The sequence below is a fragment of the Panicum virgatum genome, chromosome 5N (genome assembly GCF_016808335.1).
Source record: "Panicum virgatum strain AP13 chromosome 5N, P.virgatum_v5, whole genome shotgun sequence".
Taxonomy (NCBI): domain Eukaryota; kingdom Viridiplantae; phylum Streptophyta; class Magnoliopsida; order Poales; family Poaceae; genus Panicum; species Panicum virgatum.
In genome coordinates, this window is record NC_053149.1 from 66,117,604 (window position 1) to 66,137,082 (window position 19,479).

The 19,479-nt window shown below is 45.1% G+C and overlaps 2 protein-coding genes and 1 pseudogene across 6 annotated transcripts; 2 read left to right on the forward strand and 1 right to left on the reverse strand.

Annotated features, from left to right (window-relative positions):
- The first annotated feature begins 1,996 nt into the window (after window positions 1-1,996).
- Window positions 1,997-4,330, forward strand: LOC120675559 (annotated as a pseudogene).
- Window positions 4,268-7,221, reverse strand: LOC120675560 (MADS-box transcription factor 2-like). Its single transcript, XM_039956756.1, has 7 exons — window positions 6,718-7,221; window positions 6,060-6,126; window positions 5,872-5,933; window positions 5,573-5,672; window positions 5,456-5,485; window positions 5,297-5,341; window positions 4,268-4,721 (listed from the first exon to the last, which is right to left on the reverse strand). Exons 1-7 carry the CDS (start codon window positions 6,903-6,905, stop codon window positions 4,584-4,586), a joined length of 630 nt encoding a protein of 209 aa, XP_039812690.1. The 5' UTR covers window positions 6,906-7,221; the 3' UTR covers window positions 4,268-4,583.
- A 2,207-nt stretch (window positions 7,222-9,428) lies between these two features.
- Window positions 9,429-16,789, forward strand: LOC120672910 (ubinuclein-1-like). Of its 5 annotated transcripts, XM_039953529.1 has the most exons (14): window positions 9,535-10,050; window positions 10,759-10,845; window positions 10,922-11,014; window positions 11,582-11,658; window positions 12,058-12,368; window positions 12,492-12,655; window positions 12,783-12,876; window positions 12,969-13,081; window positions 13,401-13,487; window positions 14,470-14,592; window positions 14,721-14,855; window positions 15,075-15,122; window positions 15,853-15,954; window positions 16,120-16,789. In XM_039953529.1, the coding sequence occupies exons 1-14, from the start codon at window positions 9,721-9,723 to the stop codon at window positions 16,549-16,551; spliced, it is 2,196 nt and encodes a 731-aa protein (XP_039809463.1). In that variant the 5' UTR covers window positions 9,535-9,720; the 3' UTR covers window positions 16,552-16,789. The 5 variants fall into 5 exon arrangements, with proteins under 5 accessions (XP_039809460.1, XP_039809461.1, XP_039809462.1 ...); XM_039953526.1 differs by having other exon boundaries at window positions 9,429-10,050; window positions 12,058-12,655; XM_039953527.1 differs by having other exon boundaries at window positions 9,459-10,050; window positions 12,058-12,655; window positions 14,733-14,855.
- The last annotated feature ends 2,690 nt before the right edge of the window (window positions 16,790-19,479 follow it).

A 19,479-nucleotide genomic window follows, 5' to 3' on the forward strand; every position in this document is an offset into this window, starting at 1 on the left:
GCAGACAAAAGATGAAGGCGTCTTTTGGAGCTGGGAAAAGGAGTGGCTGGGATCAGAAACAGAGGACCCGTCTGCCGCTAGCTAGCTCCAGCGAACTCGCCTCCTAGATGTCATTCATGATATCAGGACCTAGTCATCATTTTTCACGAGCTATTCTAATGGTATAATTAATAACCTCCTTTTTAGGGGGTTATTATATAAGCATCTCACAATTACGATGCTTTACATATACAGGAGTACAGGACTTGCGCTCGTCATTCATTTTCCGGAATTGGGCCGGGCCAAAAAGAAAATGCTCAGGTCTTAACTTTTTATCCCGTGGTTTTCTAGAAGGAATGGGCTTGACTAACTTCACGTCATGTACCACTCGATGGCCCAAGCAGCTAACAGGCCAGATCTTTATGTTTGAAACAATCACATGTTTAACTCCGGCCTGTTTAGGCCCATATAAAGGACTCCGTCACTGAGCTGCTAAGTTCCGGCTAGGCGCGTCTACGTCCGACGGCAAAACGTGACGCTATACAAATACAAGCCGCAATATTGGCAGCATCCATTTGCGTATGCAGCCTGCCTGGCTGGTGCTGCGGCTATAGCAGCTGCAGCCAACAAGCCATGATATGATGTAGATTTTGCTCATTGTAGACAAGGATGATGATCTGGTCTCTTGCAGCTGTTCGGCTGGTAGTTGGCTGTTATGCAGCTGCAAACTGGCACAAACAAATACAGTTGTGGATGTTACTATGCCCAGAATGGCAGCATCTATCTAACATTTGGGTCACACACGTGTGTGTGGATCCGGATGCACTGATGACAGAACCAATCGCTGTAACCCGTGGCCGTCGCGTGCGTACGTGCCCCCTATCCCATGTGTGTCCCTGGGATTAACCCCATGTGTGCCACGCCGACCGGCTCCTTCTTTTTCTTTTTCCTTTTTTCCTTTCTTTATCTGGACATACGGCCAGCAGCAAGCAATGATAACCTGAACGTACTGGCTTATCACCGACGTCAGGCTTATATTAAATACTAAATAAAAAACGATGCGTATATATTATTATTATATACACCAACCGGCAGGTTCTTTGCTCCATCCAAGATCATCACGCCAAGTTGTTGCGACAAAGGCACCCAGCTGCCCCGTGATCGAGTGAGTGAGAAAAGAAGCCGTCTTTCTGGCCACATGGAACCAACTTTCTCATGTTTCTCGCCTCGAGCCCGGGGATCGGACGAGACTCGAGAGAGGCGCGGCGGTCAGCTCGCTAGATAGGATTCATGGACTCGGAAGGATCGGTCTTCTGTAGTGGCCACACCCTCAACTAACGTAGTGGTTTCAGGAACAGGTGCTACGACTGGAGTAGGCGAACTTTTATGGAGAGAGAAAAGAATCGCACCTAAAGTGAGCTTCGGTTCCTCGCCAGTTAAAAAAAGTTACATGCAGTGGATTCTCTTAGGGAAATTGAGGTGGTTCTCATCCATTGAGCAATAAGACATTATTTTACTGCACGTGGGACCCATGACCACCTCAATAAAGCTTTTTTTTATGATGGCTGATTAGATTGTAGGGACCACAATTTTATGATGGCTGATTAGATTGTAGGGACCACAAGCCCAGGGTGTGATGTACGTGGCTGATGTTTTCTTTACAACCGGTACCACCACTGGAGAAGGCCTTACCTGGCGCAGCTAGCGCCTAGTGCCCCGTAGCCAGATGACCAGGAATGCAGCGCAAGCTCGTGAAGGCGAAGCCCGGCGCCGTTGGTCAACGGATTGCTCTGATGGTCGAGTCGCCAGGTGTCTCCGCTGCCACAGCCACCCACACGACACGAGCGGTCACGGCGGCAGGATCCCGACCCGGGGTCAGATTCGTTCGTTATACGAGGTTGGAGCAGAGAAACGGCACGCCCACACAGTGTTTCCATGGCGGCCTTCCCTTCTTCTTCCTCTACCAACACCAGCCCAAATGCACAATGCCGCGCCGCCCCGCCCGCCCCGTACCGCACTGACAGGTCGGTCCCACGGGAGATCCGCTCTCCACCAACGCTCCTCTTAAAAAAAACAGCGCCAGGCACGGGGTGCTCCTTCCTTCCTTCCTTCCTTTGCATCGCCGCTCCACTCCACTCCGGCTCGCCTTTCGCTTTGCATCGGGTTCGTTCTCTTCCGCTCGGAGCGCGCGGGCGGTGCTGCTCCTCGTCTCCGTCCGTTCACCGGAATGACGGCAGCGTGGGGGCGTCTCGCCATCCTCCTCCTCGTCCTCACGCCGCGCCCGCCGGCGGCCGGGGCCGACGACGCCAACTCCACGGCGGCGGCGTGCCCGCTCGACCTGGGCTACGTGGCCACGCTCCCCTGGGACCACTCGCCGTGCGCGCCGCCGGTGGCCAACAGGACCGCCTGCTGCATGACGGTGCTCGGGGTCGGCCTCGCGGCGCGGCTCCGCGCCACGGGCCGCTTCCGCCTCCCGTCCGCGGCGGCGTCGGCGGCCTGCCTCCGCGCCTTCTCCGCCGCGCTCGCGGCGCCGCCGCTCTCGCTGCCGGGATCCCTCGTGCCGGCCTGCTTCCCGGTGCCGTCCCAGTTCGCCATCACCCCGGACTACTGCGCCGGGGTCACCACCGCCGCGGAGTACGCCGAGGTCGCGGGCGGCGCGTCCGTCGCCGGGCTCAACGCCTCCTGCGGCGCCGACATCACCTCGCTGTCGCTCTGCACGCGCTGCCTCAACGCCGGCATCGGCGCGTCGGCTCGGCTCACCGCCGCCGCCGGCAACAGCTCCAAGTCCCAGAGCTGCTTCTACCTCACCGTGCTCTACGCGGCCGGGATCTCCAGCTCCGACGGCCCAGACTCCCCCGCCACTGCCAGCTGCGCCCTCGGCCTCGCTCTCTCCACCCCTCGCCCGACGTCGTCGTCTACATCCAGCTCCACCAGCCACACCAACATCGCAGTAGCCGCCACCATCCCGATTGCCATCGTCCTGCTGCTTGCCTCCCTCGTAGCTCTGCTTCTCTGGAGGAGGCGCCAGGATGACATCAAGAGGAGGAGCATCCAAATCTCAGAGTCGCGGCGGTCATGCCCGCGGCCAAACACCGGCTCCGTGATGTTCGACATCTGCGAGCTGGCCAAGGCGACCGGCGGTTTCGCCGAGCGTAACCTCATCGGCCGCGGCGGGTTCGGCGTCGTGTACCGCGGCGTGCTCGCGGACGGCACCGTGGTCGCCGTCAAGAAGATGCTCGACCCGGAGGTGGAGGGCGGGGACGAGGAGTTCACCAACGAAGTGGAGATCATCAGCCTCCTCCGGCACCGGAACCTGGTGCCGCTGCGCGGGTGCTGCATTGCAGACGACGACCCCGACGAAGGCAAGCAGATGTTCCTCGTGTACGACTACATGCCCAAAGGCTCGCTGGATCAGTACATCTTCGCCGACGGCGAGGTCAGGCGGCGGCCGGCGTTCTCCTGGGCGCAGCGTCGGACCGTGATCCTGGACGTGGGCAGGGGCCTCGAGTACCTGCACTACGGCGTCAAGCCGGGGATCTACCACGGCGACATCAAGGCCACCAACATCCTCCTGGACGCGGACATGCGCGCGCGCGTGGCGGACTTCGGCCTCGCCCGCCGGAGCCGCGAGGGCCAGTCGCACCTCACGACGCACGTCGCCGGCACGCACGGCTACCTCTCGCCGGAGTACGCGCTCTACGGGCAGCTCACCGAGAAGAGCGACGTGTACAGCTTCGGCGTGCTGGTGCTCGAGGTGACGAGGTCCTGAGCGGCCGCCGCGCGCTCGACCTGGCCGACCCGTCCGGCGTCGTGCTCATCACCGACTGGGCGTGGACGCACGTGAAGGCCGGCCGGCCGAGGGAGGTGCTCGCCGAGGCGCTGCGGAGGGAGCCGAGCACCGTCGTGGTGGCCATGGAGAGGTTCGTGCTTGTCGGGATCCTGTGCGCGCACGTCACGGTGGCGTGCCGCCCGACCATGCCGGAGGCGCTGAGGATGCTGGAGGGGGACATGGACGTGCCCGACCTGCCGGACCGCCCGCAGCCGTTCGGCCAGAGGATTGCGTTCGACGAAGGCGAAAGCAATTTCAGCGCCTCGTCGATTCTGAGCAGTCCATTCGTGGACTTCGGCGACATGCTCAGGTGATGCAAGGCGGCTGAAGTTTCAGGTCGCGGTCACACACACTCTATATGGATGAGTTGTATTCACAACTTCACATGCTATGCTACATGTGCTGGTTAACTGGATTTCAGGGTGATGTATAGCCCTCACCTGATGTACATGAATTGTGTATCTTAAACTGAAATGTCAAATAGATGCCATAAACACAAATATTACAACATCGTTTTATGCACTGAAACTGTTTACCATCCGACAAATCCAGTGATTAGCTGATTACACAACCACAATCATACAATACCAAGTTATTGAGAGCGTGTGCTATGGATCGACAGCATCAGCACATCATGCAACTAACACACATTATATGTCCTTCCAAACATACCGGAAAGAAGAGATACAGTTGGCAAGCCGCGAGGACATACAAGCCAGTAGTGGTGGGTGAAATCTTGATATGAAACGGCAAGTGGAATGGAGGATTCAGCAGCTTAATTGTTCTCCTGCAAGTTGGGATGGCTTGGCTGCACGCGGAATGTGATTGGCAACTGGGCCGCAAAGTCCGTGTCAGGATGGTACCCCAGTTCAAGATCTCTCATGCTACCGCTCAGAGCAATATCTTGCTGGTGCTGGAAGCAAGAAAAACAGCGGCTTAGGTTAGTTTCTATATCAGAATTAGCTCACTGACTAACTAGTAGAGCATAGCTGCATATAAGTTTTCTATCAAACATCCTGCGTAGCATTTGAAACCCAAAATAAATTGACTGATCTTTTGCATTCCACCAACTCAATATAGGAAGCTTGGTGACACTGATCAGTAGGAAGCAAACAAAATTCAGTAGATGGATGACAATACTGTAGTTGGACAATTGGTGGTTTTACAGGACGGTGCTTAATTTTCATTATAACTGTAGTTGCATGAATTCTCTTTGCTTTCAACCTTAATAGATCCCCAATCAATAACCACGTTTTTTTATTAATCTGTGGATCAATTTGACCTCTGAAGACTGTAGCCAGTACACACAATTTAAACATAGAAAGTCCAAGATAGTTCTCTAGTGAAATGATAGTATTCGAGGAAAAAAGTCCAAGATAGTGTTAAATTTAAATATTATATTTTCAAGTAAGAGTGAGAGAACCCAGCCTTTTAAAGTACAAATTAAACGAGTGAAATGTAATCCTACAAGGAGTCAAGGAAACTTACCAACTTGAAGGCCAGCAGCTTGTTCTCATCTTCCAGCATCTTATTCTACAATGAACCAATAAGATAATGGGTGAGGGCAGGAACTGAAAAGTGAAAACAACCACATGTTCAAAAAAAAGATCATAATATAGGGGGTCCATAGTGAGATTAAGCTCATACGTTTCTCATATGCAATTCCCAGTGCTCCATCTGCATCAACAAAACAAACAATTTATTCTAATGATGGTAATATGACATTAACCACATTGAGATCAGCTAATTAAGCAGATTTATTACAAGTTTCTCGTTCAGGTTTGTCAGCCCATTATCAAGTGCCTCCTCAATCATGATCAGCTCTTTGGGTTGCAGCGAGTTCAGATCCTCACCTTTCAGGTGCCTATGCCATAACAAGAGGATATCACATTCTGCATAAATATCAACATGAAAATGAAGAGGGGAATTCCCCAAAAGTAAAATACAATCTGTTCTAGCTGAAGTGTTTAGCGAGGGATCACATTCTCCATAAACATCAAGTTGAAACTAAGAGGGGATGATCCTAAAAAAGAAAACACAAATTATTCTAGTTTAAGCATTACCTGAGCTCAATCTGCATGGTATCGTTCTCTTTCTTTATACGATCAATCTCAGCGCTAAGGCTCTGAAATGTTTCATGTGCTCACCAATGGTCAGTCAATTACCCTTTCAAAAAAATGGTCAGTCAATGTGCTTAACTAATTCTAGAAGGCTAGTTCTATTCTCATCCTGTCTGGAAATCAAAGGTTACCTTGTGTTTCTCATCCCATAGTATCTTTCCAGAATTGGTTTGGTACTTCTCCAAGATTTTTGATAGCCTATGTCAGACCAAAAATATATCATATGCAGTCATGAATATTGCTTTTTTCTAACGAAAAGGGCAGGAGCTCTGCCAGAATTGGTTTAAGATACAGGCATGAATAGCAACTCTGAAAAAATACAGGCATGGATATTGCTACATGTATTGGTTCAGCAGAAACTAAGCTAATCAAAATACCGCAATTCATAAAGATTTTATTAAGTGGTGGTGCTTTACCTACAAGCGAAAATATACTTTCCACGGACAAGAAACCAATCAAGTAAAAACTAAAAATAAAACCTGTAAACCTCCACTACACAGGTTTGTTCAGGGCAAATAGCTAAGAAAAGCAGCAGCACTGGTAATGATCCCGAATATCTTTCACCTAGTTGCACTGTCTCTTCCACAACCTCAATCAAACAAGTAAAAATTGCATAGTCCAGCGCAGTAGTGGAAACTACAACAGTATCCAACAAAAGTAGAAAGCAGCCGACTAAAAAAATAGGATCTTTCTCCCGTCCAGCATAAACTAGAGGAACATAGTACCAAGGCGGCGTGAGAGGATAGCCAGACAGAGGAATAAAAACAGGGAGTAGGTAACGGCACGCACGATGTCTTGGGGGAGCAGAAGTCGTAGAGCTTGCCGGCGCTGGAGAAGATGACGACGCCGACCTCGGCGTCGCAGAGCACGCTGATCTCCCGCGCCTTCTTGAGGATCCCGTTACGGCGCTTGGAGAAGGTTACCTGGCGATTGGTGGAGTTCTCGATCCGCTTGATCTCGATCTTGCCGCGCCCCATCCTTCCTGCTCCGGGACCGGCAACCTCCCAAGAAAGGCTCGCCTCTTCTCCCCCTTCCTGAACTGGAGCCTGGAGCCGCCCGGTTGTTAGTGGTGCCGGTGTGGTTTGGTTGGGAGGGGCGGTGGTGGGCGTGGGGGTGGAGTAGTAAAGGGGATCGCCATGGCAGGAAGAGGAATGGTGATGAGGGGCTTTCGGGTTCGTTCAGAGGCGCGCGCCGGAAACGGCAAGTGCACTGTATGCTTTGCGTCCGCTGGGCAACTTGGCTTACCTCTCTGTCCGATTGCAGTTGAAGGCAAAGCCGAAAGCAGGGGAGAAGGGGCTTGATGCGATTATAAAAGGAGTTGTGTACTTGTGTGTCGTGTCTTGTCGTCGTTTTTTCTACCTAGGGTAGTGTAGGTGTAGATGTTCATCGAAGCTGTTGGTGTTTTCATTTGGGATCGATAAACCCTGTTGGTTGCGAGGCTGGCAGCCAGCGTTCGATCCCCCGTGACCGCAACGTTGGTGTCGCACCGGTGCTGAGACCTGTGTGTGGATGTGCGTGCGTGTGTGTGGAGGTGTGCGTGTGTCTCAGTATGACGCGTTTTGAGACTACTACGACAGCTTTATCTGCGTTGAGTCCGGTCAGCGTGGCCGCCCAAATTCTTACATGATTCTCCAGTGTTCTTGGGTGCTTTAAAAAAAACTCGTTGGAAAACGAAAGTCTTCTTCAAAACTATGTCCGATTTCGTAAAGCTTAAATGGATCTTTTAAATAAATAAATAAAGGGAACAAATGATCCATTAGATTTTGGTACCATAGAAGGGAAGTAAATGGTATGGTTATTTCAAGACCGTATTCAAATTCGATTTGGTTTGGGAGTTTTATTCATTCATATCCGATTTTTGATATTCAATATTCGTAACCAATCCATATCTGAATACTAAATTTTATATTTTTTAATATCGATATCCAGTATAATCTTATTCGTAAAAAACTAATACTATTCGTATCCAACTCAATATTCGTCCGTATTCGATCCATTTACAAAAATTACCCCCGTAAAACTCGAGGAGTTAATAGAAATCGTTCCAATTTTTTACTTATTACAAGATAATTGGGCATGTTTTCTGTTTTTAAATTTGGCACAAATGGAAATGGTTTGCTAACGCCTGTCCGTTCAGCACAAAATAATCGACTTGTGAAGGGGCGACAAGATGAATTCCTCTATTTATTATTTAACACAGTTTAGGTTACCTATTGTCCGGTGGGTTCACTATTTCAAATAGCCCAATTTTTGTCTTTCAATAAAAATATAGATATTATTTTTTTAAAAACTACCCGGATTGAACAACTCGTGGACTTTTGTGCCGTGCGAGTTCAAATATATATATTGGGCCGCAACTGCCACCATGCGTGCGTTGTCCATCCGCTGCCGGCCCGCTAAACATGCGAAAATCGTGGCTTTTTTTCATTTTTATATTAAAAAAAAACAAAATTTCAAAAATATTTGTCGAATAGAGAATTTTTTAAAAAATGGGTGCCTGTCACCCATCCAGTTAGCGACATGACCTAAATATAAAAATTTTTACATTTAAGTCCTGGCGCCCAGGGCGCATTAAACAGTGAACTTGTAAAATTGATATAAAATTGTAGAAAAATCGGAAAAATACAAACTCAACTGTTCTTGATTCTATGAAACAATATCTACAACTTTTGTTACATAAAGTTTTTCATCAATGTATCTAAATCAATAAAAATAGTTCTTGTACCTAGGAAAATCTAAAATAATTCATTTGGTCTAGTTGTGCTTATCTAAAATTTACCAAACTTTTTTATAGCTCTTAGGAAATAAAATAATGGTACTGTAAAAGTTATGGCTTCTAATACTCAGTATAGCAGCATGGATAAATAACCCATTTAAACTAGACATATTGCAAGATCTAATTTAAAAACTTATTCTAGAAATATTTTATGGGCCTACCAATTTTGTACAAGCCTATGCTCACCATATGCAACACTCTGGCCAAAGATGACATGCATCCAAAGGATGGATCTTGAGATTTAAATAAAAGTGTATTAAACTGATATTTAAAATAGAGCAAGATACATTGATCAAATGAAAAACTTTATGTAACAAAAGTTGTAGATATTGTTTCATAGAATCCAGAATAATTGAGTTTGTATTTTTATAATATTTTATATCGATTTTACAAATTTACTGTTTAATGCGCCCTGGACGCCAGGACCTAAATGTAAATTTTTTTATATTTAGGTCATGTCGCCAACTGGATGGGCGACAGGCACCCTGTCGCCCATTAGAGGGGCGACAGACACCTATTTTTGAAAATTTTCCTATTCGACATATATTTTTGAAATTTTGTTTTTTTTAATATAAAAATGAAAAAAAACGCAAAATCGCGCGTTGTGCCTCTGTGCGAGACAAACCCGTAATGGTTCCCAAAAAAAAGAAGAGACAAACCCGTAATGGGCCCAAGTCACCACCAACCACAGATCCACAGCCCATCCGCGCGCCCGTTCCGAAAAAGCAAGCGAGGATGGGGTTCGCGGCGGCGAGACGAGGAGCCAAGCCAACGGCGACGAGAAATCCACGGCGGTCAGCTCATCCAATCCGGCGCGCGCGACGCCCCCCACCCCCTTCCGCCTCGACCAAAACCGAGGGCGTTTTCATGCACCCCCACCCCTTCTTCTTCGGACCCCGGAGCCCACCTCCTCCGCCTCCACTCCCCACTCCCCTCTCCAGCCCACGTCCTCAAAACCCTAGCCCCCTCGATCTAATGCCGTGACCTCTCGAATTCCAAATTCTCCCAGTCTCGCCATGGAAGACCCCGTGGCCGCCCCCTCCTCCTCCGCCACTGCCCCTGCCGCCGCAGCAGCTAGGGTTCCGGCGGCGACGGCGGCGGTCCCTGCCGCTGCCGCGGCACCGCCCGCTCTCGCTCCGCAGCAGCCGCCCGCCACTGCGGCCGCGGTCCCTGAAGCTGTGGCGGCGTGCCGGAGGCAGCTGTTCACGGTGGAGCTGCGGCCCGGGGAGACAACCATCGTATCGTGGAAGAAGCTCCTTAAGGAGGCCGGGCAAGCGGCACCGGCACCGGCACCGGCGGTGGCGGCGGAGCCGGCGTTCGCCGCACATGCGGGCCCATCTGGTGCGGTAAGCAGTGCTGTTGCGGTTGTTGCGTGTTGGTTGGGTTACCCGCTGTGTTGCTGTAATTTGTGCTCTGCTTATTAACTTTTCGACGAGTAGATGAAAATAGAAGGATTCTCTCGACCTGATGGTTAGATCTGGAGCATGAAACGCAAAGGCTCTTTCGTGTTTGGTAGATAGCAACAGGTCATCCCTCGTAAGAGATGCTAGCTAAAGATGGTAAAGGGCACAAAAGCTATATACCTTTAGTTAACCTGTTTGTAGTGATCCCTATGACAACAACAATCATATTCTTAATTAAAGCCAGTTGTTGATTTATGTACCCAGGGTGGTTTCATTCTGCTGTTCTGGTTAAACTAGTATCTTTTATTAGGTACATGTGCAGATGTGCTTTTGCAGAGATGTTCCAAGTATTGTTGCTAATATCTGTTTCTGGTGTTCTGGAATTTGACTACTACTTTTCTCTTGTAATCTGCCAAAACCTTGAAAGTCACTGAGCTAGAACCATTCTGTGCCCAAATTAGTTAAATCTCATCCTTACACATTGTTGTACATGTTATATATTCATGCCATAACATAACCATTCTTGAAACGATGTTCTCAATATTCACTGTGAAAAGTGTGATAAATTTTGGCTTCTACGTTTACAATCTAACGAATTGTTTGGCATTCAAGAAGTCCTGCACTTAACATTTTGTTTATGATTTGTATCAGGCACATCCTGCAGAAAACGACCCAAAGGATCCAACACAGCCAAATCGGTTTAATGCAGTCATTGAAAAAATTGAGCGCCTTTACATGGTAGTACACACCGGGCTTAGTTTTATCTCGGGTTCACTATGCATGCTCTTTTTGACTCAATATTATGAATTGCCAGGGCAAACATAGTAGTGACGAAGAAGATCTGGACGATGTACCAGATGATGATCAGTATGACACTGAGGATTCGTTTATTGATGATGCTGAGTTGGTTAGTTATTCAAACTTTTGTTCTTATTTCTAGATGAATTTGTCTTTATTGCTTCTGGGTCAGCTTTATGCTCATTAAATCTGACACCTCAAAGGACTTGATCTTGTATGTCCTATAGTTACTATGCAGGTTGCATTAAATAATATTGCTTGATGTACCCATCTATTTATGACATTTACCCTAGCCCTCTGTTCTACCCTTCTGAACTCTCTGCTTATTGGTAGGGGAAATCTTATTATTTACTCTTATATGGCATTGCTACTTGAGATCTAATAGAATATTTGATTGTGTATCTGACAAATCAAAACCTGAGCTTATGTCTGCAAATTGAAAAAGGTGCATCTAAATATTTCTACCATACTGAACTGCCTACCTTTTTTAATATATAATGGTTCAGTTTAAACAGATACTGTAATGTGATTTAGTCATCTTGTATATAAGTATATTTACAATGCTTTTCGTGAGATATGCTAAAACATGTTTCTTTGCACCGTTAACTTTTTTACGTCTCTTGAGAATGAATCTTCTTTTGTATTACTAATTTACTTCATGTTTTCCTCTTTGCAGGATGAATATTTTGAAGTTGATAATTTGAAAAGTAAGCACGATGGGTATTTTGTGAACAAAGGAAAGCTGGAACAGATGTAAGTTTCCTCCGATATTTTAATTTGGAGTAAATAGGGATGCAAATAACATTTATGCTTTACACCCTTCTGCCTAATGCATATGGATTCTTTTCTGATTGGCACAATTAGTACTTATTTTTAGCTTTCGATATACATGCTGTGCTAGCTGACATAAAATGCCATTCGCATTGAGAATAAACTCATAATCGTCACAACAAAAATGAGAATAACAAATGGTTACTCTGCAGTCTGCACATGGCTTTTATAGATGTTAGCATGGGTGATTTACGTCAGTTTAATCAAAGCAATGGATCAAAAATAACATCATTAAATGCTTACTTGTACACCTGCATTTCTATGTCGATGGCAGCACCAAGCCACCAATGAAATATTCATCAATTTGACCCTCTTTTGCAGTGAACTTGGCGCATCGGCAAATGTTGCTCCAAAAAAAAGAAGAAGAAAGGACTCAGCAAGTACTTATCTTGAGACTAATCAGCATGCTCCAGTTGATTATTTCAATATTGGTGATGTGCCTGGGAAATCCTTTGGAAGAGGTACTGTGCAGTCAGGGAAGCAATTAGCTAGTAGCACCGTAGGTTCATATGGTCAATACCATGAGGACAACAGAGTGGTGAAGAGCAAAACCAGTGGTCCTGGAGGAGCCCCTAAAAGAAAATCTTCTGATTTCTCCGTTGCTGCTGATGCTACAGCGCGTGCTAAGATCAGTAAGGATGCTTCGCTTGCTCCTTTGGAGCTAAGAGACTTGGAAAAGCATAAAGCTGCAGCACTACCTGTTGATTATGCACATAAGTCAAAAACCAGCGAGACATATGATTATGCTTATTCAGCTTACAGGGATAAAGGTACTTCAGTGCAACTTGATTTCCAACAAAGAAAGGCAAGCGGGGTAAATCAAGATCCATCAAATAGAATCTATCGCAAAGAGAAGTATGGAACAAGTGAATATCCTGTCATGGCTATGGGTACTGCTGTCTATTCTACACAAACAGTGGTAAGAGTCCTGTTCTCGATGTGGACACAAGATTAAGCCTTCAACCCATTTCTCATAGTCACATTCTTGTTACCTGTATCACCAAATATTTTATATATTGTAACTCAACACTTTCTGTTGTTTTCAGAACCCTGTTGTTGGTAGGGAGGGTTCAGGTACGAAACCCAAAGGCACCAGGCTTGAGCGAGCTATTCGGGATCTCCAGAAGATTGTTGCTGAATGTGAGTTACAGTATTCCCCTGATGTGCTGGAGCCTTTCTGTGGACAAAGTAGTGTTGGAAATAATTTGAGATGCTTGAAATTCTCCTTGCAGATAGACCACCAACGATTGATATTAATGAGGTAGATCCAAATGGTCAGGCAGCAGTTAAAAGACGTTTGCCTCAAGAAGTAAAGCAAAAGCTTGCCAAGGTTGCAAGGTTATCGGTATGTACCGCCATGTCCAAATTTACTTCATTTTTAACCGTGAATACCCTGTCTGAACTTTGAAAGTTATGGTTGCATACCAGATATGTATGCTTTGGCTTTTTCAGCTTTGCTTTCTCTAAAATTATTGACCAAGTGGCCGTTCTTCAAAATCTTGTGTCAGTTCTGTTAATTGCAATATCCATTTAGCGCATTTTTTTATTTGTACCAAATACGAATCTCTTGTATTTCAATTTCTTACTCAAACTTACAATGCAGAATCCTCTCTCACTACTTTGTGGTTACTTTAGCTGTCCATAAATACTGTTGTGTGGTGTAGGCAAATCAAGGGAAGATCCAAGAACATGAGTTGATGGACCGCCTTATGGGCATAGTTGGGCACCTTGTGCAGCGCAGGACACTGAAGGTTAGTGATGGAAGCTAGTAAACTTATCTTGGACTTGACTTCATGGTATTGTATGGCACTGGTTGGCTGCCTCTTTGTGTTTAATTCTTCATTTTTTATTTTCAAATTTGAAAAGTTACCTAAAGATTTTTTGAATACTCACATTATGTTCATCTTAGTATATGTTAGCAAAAATTACAATATAGCTTGAATGTCATTTTTTTGGTTAAACTAATTGTACATTTTAGAAATGATCACTTCCAATAGAGTGCGTATTAAAAAGAAGATCAATCATGCCAGGACATACCATCAAATGTTTATCTGTAATAACTTCTTTTATGTTGCAAAAGATTTTGGTAATCTCTGTTCTAAAAAAAGATTATGGTAATCTGAGATAAGTGATCATCATCCGGTAAATACTCAAATACCATAACCAATGCTGATCTGTGAGGTCAATATAAAGGTGCATTTGGCAGAGCTCCCAGAGCTGATTCTTTAATGAATCCAGCAGGAGCTCTGCCAAACAATTTTTCATAGAGAAGTGATTCTCTGCTGATTCTGTGAAGTGAAAGTGATTATGTGTAATGAACTAAGAGGCTGGGAGCTGAAAAAAAGTAGCTTCTCTTGATTCTGTGGAGTGATTCTCCATCCTGATATTAAGAGTTTATGCTAGAGAATCAAAGAGAATCACTTTCAGCCACAGAATCACTTCTCTTAGAGAATTAGCTCCCTTAGAGAATCAGAACCAGATGGAGCTCTACCAAACAGGCCCTAAGATAACGCGAAACAAGAAGAGCAACTAAGCAACGGATAAAATGTAAGCTAGCCAGAATATCCAATTGCAATTAGACCATCACTTTCTAGTTTCTGAGGATGCTTTTGTTGTGGTTTATTGGTGCTGTACGATGACGATTCACTCAAACAGTCAAACTACATGTCTACGTCAATTTTATTAACCTTGTGCATGTCTGCTTCCATCTCTAACTAATGCAATTTTTAACAGAGAAACATGAAAGAAATGGTAGAATCGGGTCTATCTGCTAAACTGGAGAAGGCTGACCGGTTTCAGCGTATAAAAATGGAGATCAACGAAATGATCAAAACACGTGTGGCTGCAAAGTCAAAGGTAAAGATATACTTGGTAACAAAGTGTGAGACTTCCTTCTAGCCTCTTGATGTTTTAGCTCTTGTTAATTACTTTTCTCTTATTCGTTGTGTCGGATGATATATGTACCATTATTAACATGGTACCAGGTCAATGAACAGCAGGATGGTTCAGCTGATGATTTTCAGGTTGCTAATGATGAAAGAAGAGCTTTAAAAGGGAAGTCTGTTATGGATGCTGCATTGGAGGATAGGATATGTGATCTGTATGATCTGTATGTTGAGGTATAAATCTATTTTTTTTTTCTTTCTGGAGGCTTCAGCACCTAGGAAACATTCATCAGCTTTTGTGAACTTTATCATTTGCAAGTTGGTGAAGATATAATTACATATTTGTATATTTGATTCTTGATTGTTCGATGCAATTATTATTAGTGAAACATGTAGATGAGTTTCTATAGAACCAAAGTGGCTTGAACAGGATCCTATTGTATTCCTTGTCAGGGTATGGATGAAGATAAGGGCCCTCAAAGCAGGAAGTTATATGTTGAGGTATGATCCTGAAGCTTTAACTTGTTTCTTATGTTTGTTTCCTTTAAAAAGTTTCTTTGGAATCTGAATCTGGCTCTCTTTTTGACTAGCTGACTTGATCCTTATTCCAATTTTGGTGAAAGCTTGCTCATTTTCATTTATGAAAACTTGTCATTATCATGTTTTTCCCTTGTCCTTTTTGGCTTGTGTTTTTCTTTAATCTGCTAAATAAATCTGATCTGGAAAATTAGTTGTGCTATCATAGATAAGGTGACAACTCAATAAATGGACTTTGGTTTGCAGTTAATAATGTCTTTACAAAAACTAAATGTTATGCTTCTTGCTCTCCCAATTTATATCATGGGCTGTTATTGTTTATCTTAAGTGGAAGAATTATTATTCCATTATTTCTCTAGCTTTCTTGGATGTAATTTTTTACCTAGACGTTTATGTGGATTGTAGATCATAATATGTGAACTGGTTAGTTTTACTTGTTTTATGTTGTAAGGGATTGCTTTTGATGTAAAAATTATTGTAGGTAGGGGTTAAAATACCGGTTTTGTAAAATGTCCTGCCCCCCGCTTGGTGCTTTTTGTAATGGTCCATTTTTCCCTCTCTCCAAATTGGTTGCAATTATCTGCAACATTTAACTCCAAAAAAGGATTGGAGTTATTATTTTTGTATATGGACATACAGTATTGATCTCAAGTGCATCTGCAATCGTCTGACCATGCTGAAAATGTTACACCAGCTTGCAGAGCTGTGGCCGCAAGGCTACATGGACAATGTTGGAATCAAAGATGCCATTTGTAGATCAAAGGATCGGAAAAGATTATTATACAACCAGCATAAGGTCATTACTAAAAATATTATTTTTCCCATTTTTTTAATATGCACATATTGTCACATTGTCACATTTATTAAAAAGTTGAAGCAGATGCAAGACTAGAATTATATAGGCTCACTTTATATATTGTACCATTCTGTTGCTCAAATTTTTCCCTTTTAACTAATCTAGGTTCGCAACGAAGAGAGAATGAAGCGGAAGAGGCTGGCTGCATCAGCTAAACTGCAAGAGGGCTACCCTGGTGTAATGCAAAGTGTTGTCCCACAGGTAGCACAACCACCCATAACAAATCCCATGATATACCCTGCACCTGATTATGGACAGAACCAGGCATTGAAAAGTTATGAAAGGGTTCGCGAGACAAGCTCTAGTGCAATTCCTGATGACAGCAACAGAAATGCTGGCGAGATGAAGAAGAAAAAAAGGAAGCCCGAATATGATACTGTAGATACACAAGCCAACATACCAAAGGCTCCCTTGCAGCATGGGAACGAGAAGCAAAAGCCTTCCAAGCCTTTGGACGAGGCAAATGCTGGTAGCCAGCTCACTCAAACCGTGCTTGGCCTCCCAACTGTGCTTGGTCATAACCAACAGCCTAACTGATTTTTTTTATTACTATTGGATATTTAATTCCCTTATAGGCACTTTTCAGCTGCTGTAACAAAATATGGTCTTTTCCATGTGTTCGTCATCAATTGTCGAAACTAACATGTATCCGAGTGTAGAGGATATTATTGACCATTTGTAATTCGGATGCAGGTTTTCACCACAAATATTGGTTGTGATTATGAATCATTGTCATGGCATGTATTGTTCATAGTGTGCGACTGATGCTCATTCAGTGATCCGTAATACCCTTTTCTGTTTGTACAAGTAGGTTTTGATCACCTCATGAGAATTGTGTAATGCTCTTTGGGTTGAATCAAGCGGGATAAGTGTTTCAGGTTCTGCTTGAGTCGTGGAAAATATACTACAACAACATAGTCTTTTTTCCCAAGCAAGTTGGGTTAGGCTAGAGATGAAACCCGAAAGAAATAAGTTCAAGGTTCAGGCACATTAATAGCTAGTCTCCAAGCGCTACTATCCAAAACTATCTCTTTAGAGATATTCCAATTCTTAAGGTCTTTCTTAACCGACTCATCCCACGTCAGTTTAGATCTACCTCTACCCTTATTTACATTATCGACCCGCTCAAGAACCTCATTACGTACCGGCGTCTCAGGAGGCCTTCGTTGGACATGTCCAAACCATCTCAGCCGATGCTGGGTAAGTTTCTCCTCAATTGGTGCCACCCCGACCCTATCCCGAATAACTTCGTTCCGGACTCTATCCCTTCTTGTGTGCCCGCAAAACCACCACAACATCCGCATCACTGCTACACTCAGTTGCTGGACATGTCGACTTTTTATAGGCCAACATTCAGCACCGTATAACTCCGCCTATGTTGACTGGAAGACTCTCTCTCCTGAGTCGTCTCAGCATAGCCAGTCCCATGCCCGGGTAAAGGAGGAGAGTTGCGTTAGGTTTTGGCAAACCAGTATAAAAAATAGCCACTCTAATGGAGCCGTGGAAAATATAGACAGGAAAAATACTCTGCCAATTTCCGTGAAGAACGTTACTCTACCTATTTCTGTTAAGATACAGGGAAAAAAATTGGCGTTACTAGCAGGGCCTCTACTCCAATGGAGGGCTCACTGGACTGGATTAACTTGCCCAATCATATTCCATGGTTAGCATGGTTGTGTTGAAAGCATAGACCTGAAATAACTTGAAAGGTTTTTCAATAACAACAAATATGTAATGTTCCAACTAAGTGACACCAGAATAACTCGAATAGAGCAATCGTCCTCTTGAATCTTCAATTGGTACCACTGTGATGATACGGTCCATCTCCGGTTGCTTATTGGAGTTTGATGCCAAAGCCTCCCAAATGGAATGACCACGACTCAGAACAGGCCCAAACCTTCCATTGGACACCGAAACAAAGATGCATGTTAGCTCCCAATTCAGTCTTGAAAAAGAAGCTCCATCAGTTAAGGGGGTAACGAATTATGGTTCCAGTGCTCTTTTCACAATCTAACTTGATCCTTATGTATTTTTAGTTTAAAATATTATAAGATAGGAGCCCGGTCCTTGTAGAGCCCGCTCTTAGATTATCTAGGTTAAAATGTAAGGTCCTTTACCGCGGCAAATCTATTTATAGCACGCGCTAGGGGTGTCAATTGATGACCCCCTAACTTGATCCTTATGTATTTTTAGTTTAAAATATTATAAGATAGGAGCCCGGTCCTTGTAGAGCCCGCTCTTAGATTATCTAGGTTAAAATGTAAGATCCTTTACCGCGGCAAATCTATTTATAGCACGCGCTAGGGGTGTCAATTGGTGACCTTTAGGTGCCCCTCCTACCCTCTTTAGTTCAAATTTTATACTAATTCTCCAAAATCATATCTCAATTTGGAGAGTTAGTATCAAATTTTGAACTAAAAAGTGTTGGACATGCACCTAATGGCCACCAATTTGCAACCCTAGCGCGCATGAGTAAGCTCGCGCGCATCGCAGAGGACGCAACTCTTCCTCGTTCAGTCAACAGCGGCCGGAGTTCGGGGAGGCGGTTGCCAGGGTCTGGTGGCCACCGGCGACCTTACAAGAAGGGGGGGAGTGGTAGGGAAGATTGACGGTGGTGGCAGGTTGCGGGGGCGGCGACGGATGGTGGTGGAGACGCCGCCGGCCAGGGTGGCGGTTTGACAATCGGTAGACCACGTACCAGGGGGGAGTTCAGTCGAGCGGGGGCGATGGATCCGGCAGCTCCACCACCCGAGACGGGGAAGACGGCTGAACAGCGGGGTTTTCTGCGATTGAATCTCCCTGATATATTTTTAGCTTAAAATTATATAAGATATGAGCCTGGTTCTTTTAGAGCTCGGCCTTTAGATTATCCAGTCTAAATTTTAAGGCCCTTTACCGCGACAAATCTATTTATTGTGCGCAAGTAGACTTGCGTGCGTCGCAGAGGCCGCCGCAACTGTTCTTCTTCTTCCTCGTTGAGCCAGCTTTGGCTAGAGTTGGGGGGGGGGAGGGGCTTGCTGGAACACAAAATTTAAACTCAAAATGGTTCTCCGATTTAACTTAAGGCTTGGGGGCTACTCCATACCGAGTGTGATTTTTCATCACACACCATACATGAAGACATGATATTTGAAGATTTCAAGACTACTGGAGCAAGAGCACCATGCAGCCTCGGTGCAGCCAAGAAAGTATTCAAAAAGCACAAGATGAAGTTCAATGGACTCGAAGACGGCTTCAGGAGTACCCGCGAGCCTGCACTGCTCGGCTACGAAGAGCTCGAGGGGCTTGTCAGATCCAAGCCACAGGATACCTAATGTACGAGTTAGTCCCATCCCCAAACGTCATGCAATAAGTACTTGTGTACATCAAGAACTAATCGGTATAGATGGAAACACTCGAGTAATACTCCAGAAGGATTCCTAAGATGATATCGATCTAGGATTTCATATATCATATCTCACTAGG

What these genes read in the sequence shown, in the direction of transcription:
- LOC120675560 (XM_039956756.1), bottom strand. Translation starts at nt 6,905, where the DNA reads ATGGGGCGCGGCAAGATCGAGATCAAGCGGATCGAGAACTCCACCAAT. An exon ending in GGGAATTGCATATGAGAAAC is followed by an intron (nt 5,342 to 5,455) that starts GTATGAGCTTAA and finishes GGTTCATTGTAG; the next exon opens with AATAAGATGCTGGAAGATGA. An exon ending in AGCTGCTGGCCTTCAAGTTG is followed by an intron (nt 4,722 to 5,296) that starts GTAAGTTTCCTT and finishes TCTTGCTTCCAG; the next exon opens with CACCAGCAAGATATTGCTCT.
- LOC120672910 (XM_039953526.1), top strand. Translation starts at nt 9,721, where the DNA reads ATGGAAGACCCCGTGGCCGCCCCCTCCTCCTCCGCCACTGCCCCTGCC. An exon ending in TCTATTCTACACAAACAGTG is followed by an intron (nt 12,656 to 12,782) that starts GTAAGAGTCCTG and finishes TGTTGTTTTCAG; the next exon opens with AACCCTGTTGTTGGTAGGGA. An exon ending in CCAAGGTTGCAAGGTTATCG is followed by an intron (nt 13,082 to 13,400) that starts GTATGTACCGCC and finishes TGTGTGGTGTAG; the next exon opens with GCAAATCAAGGGAAGATCCA.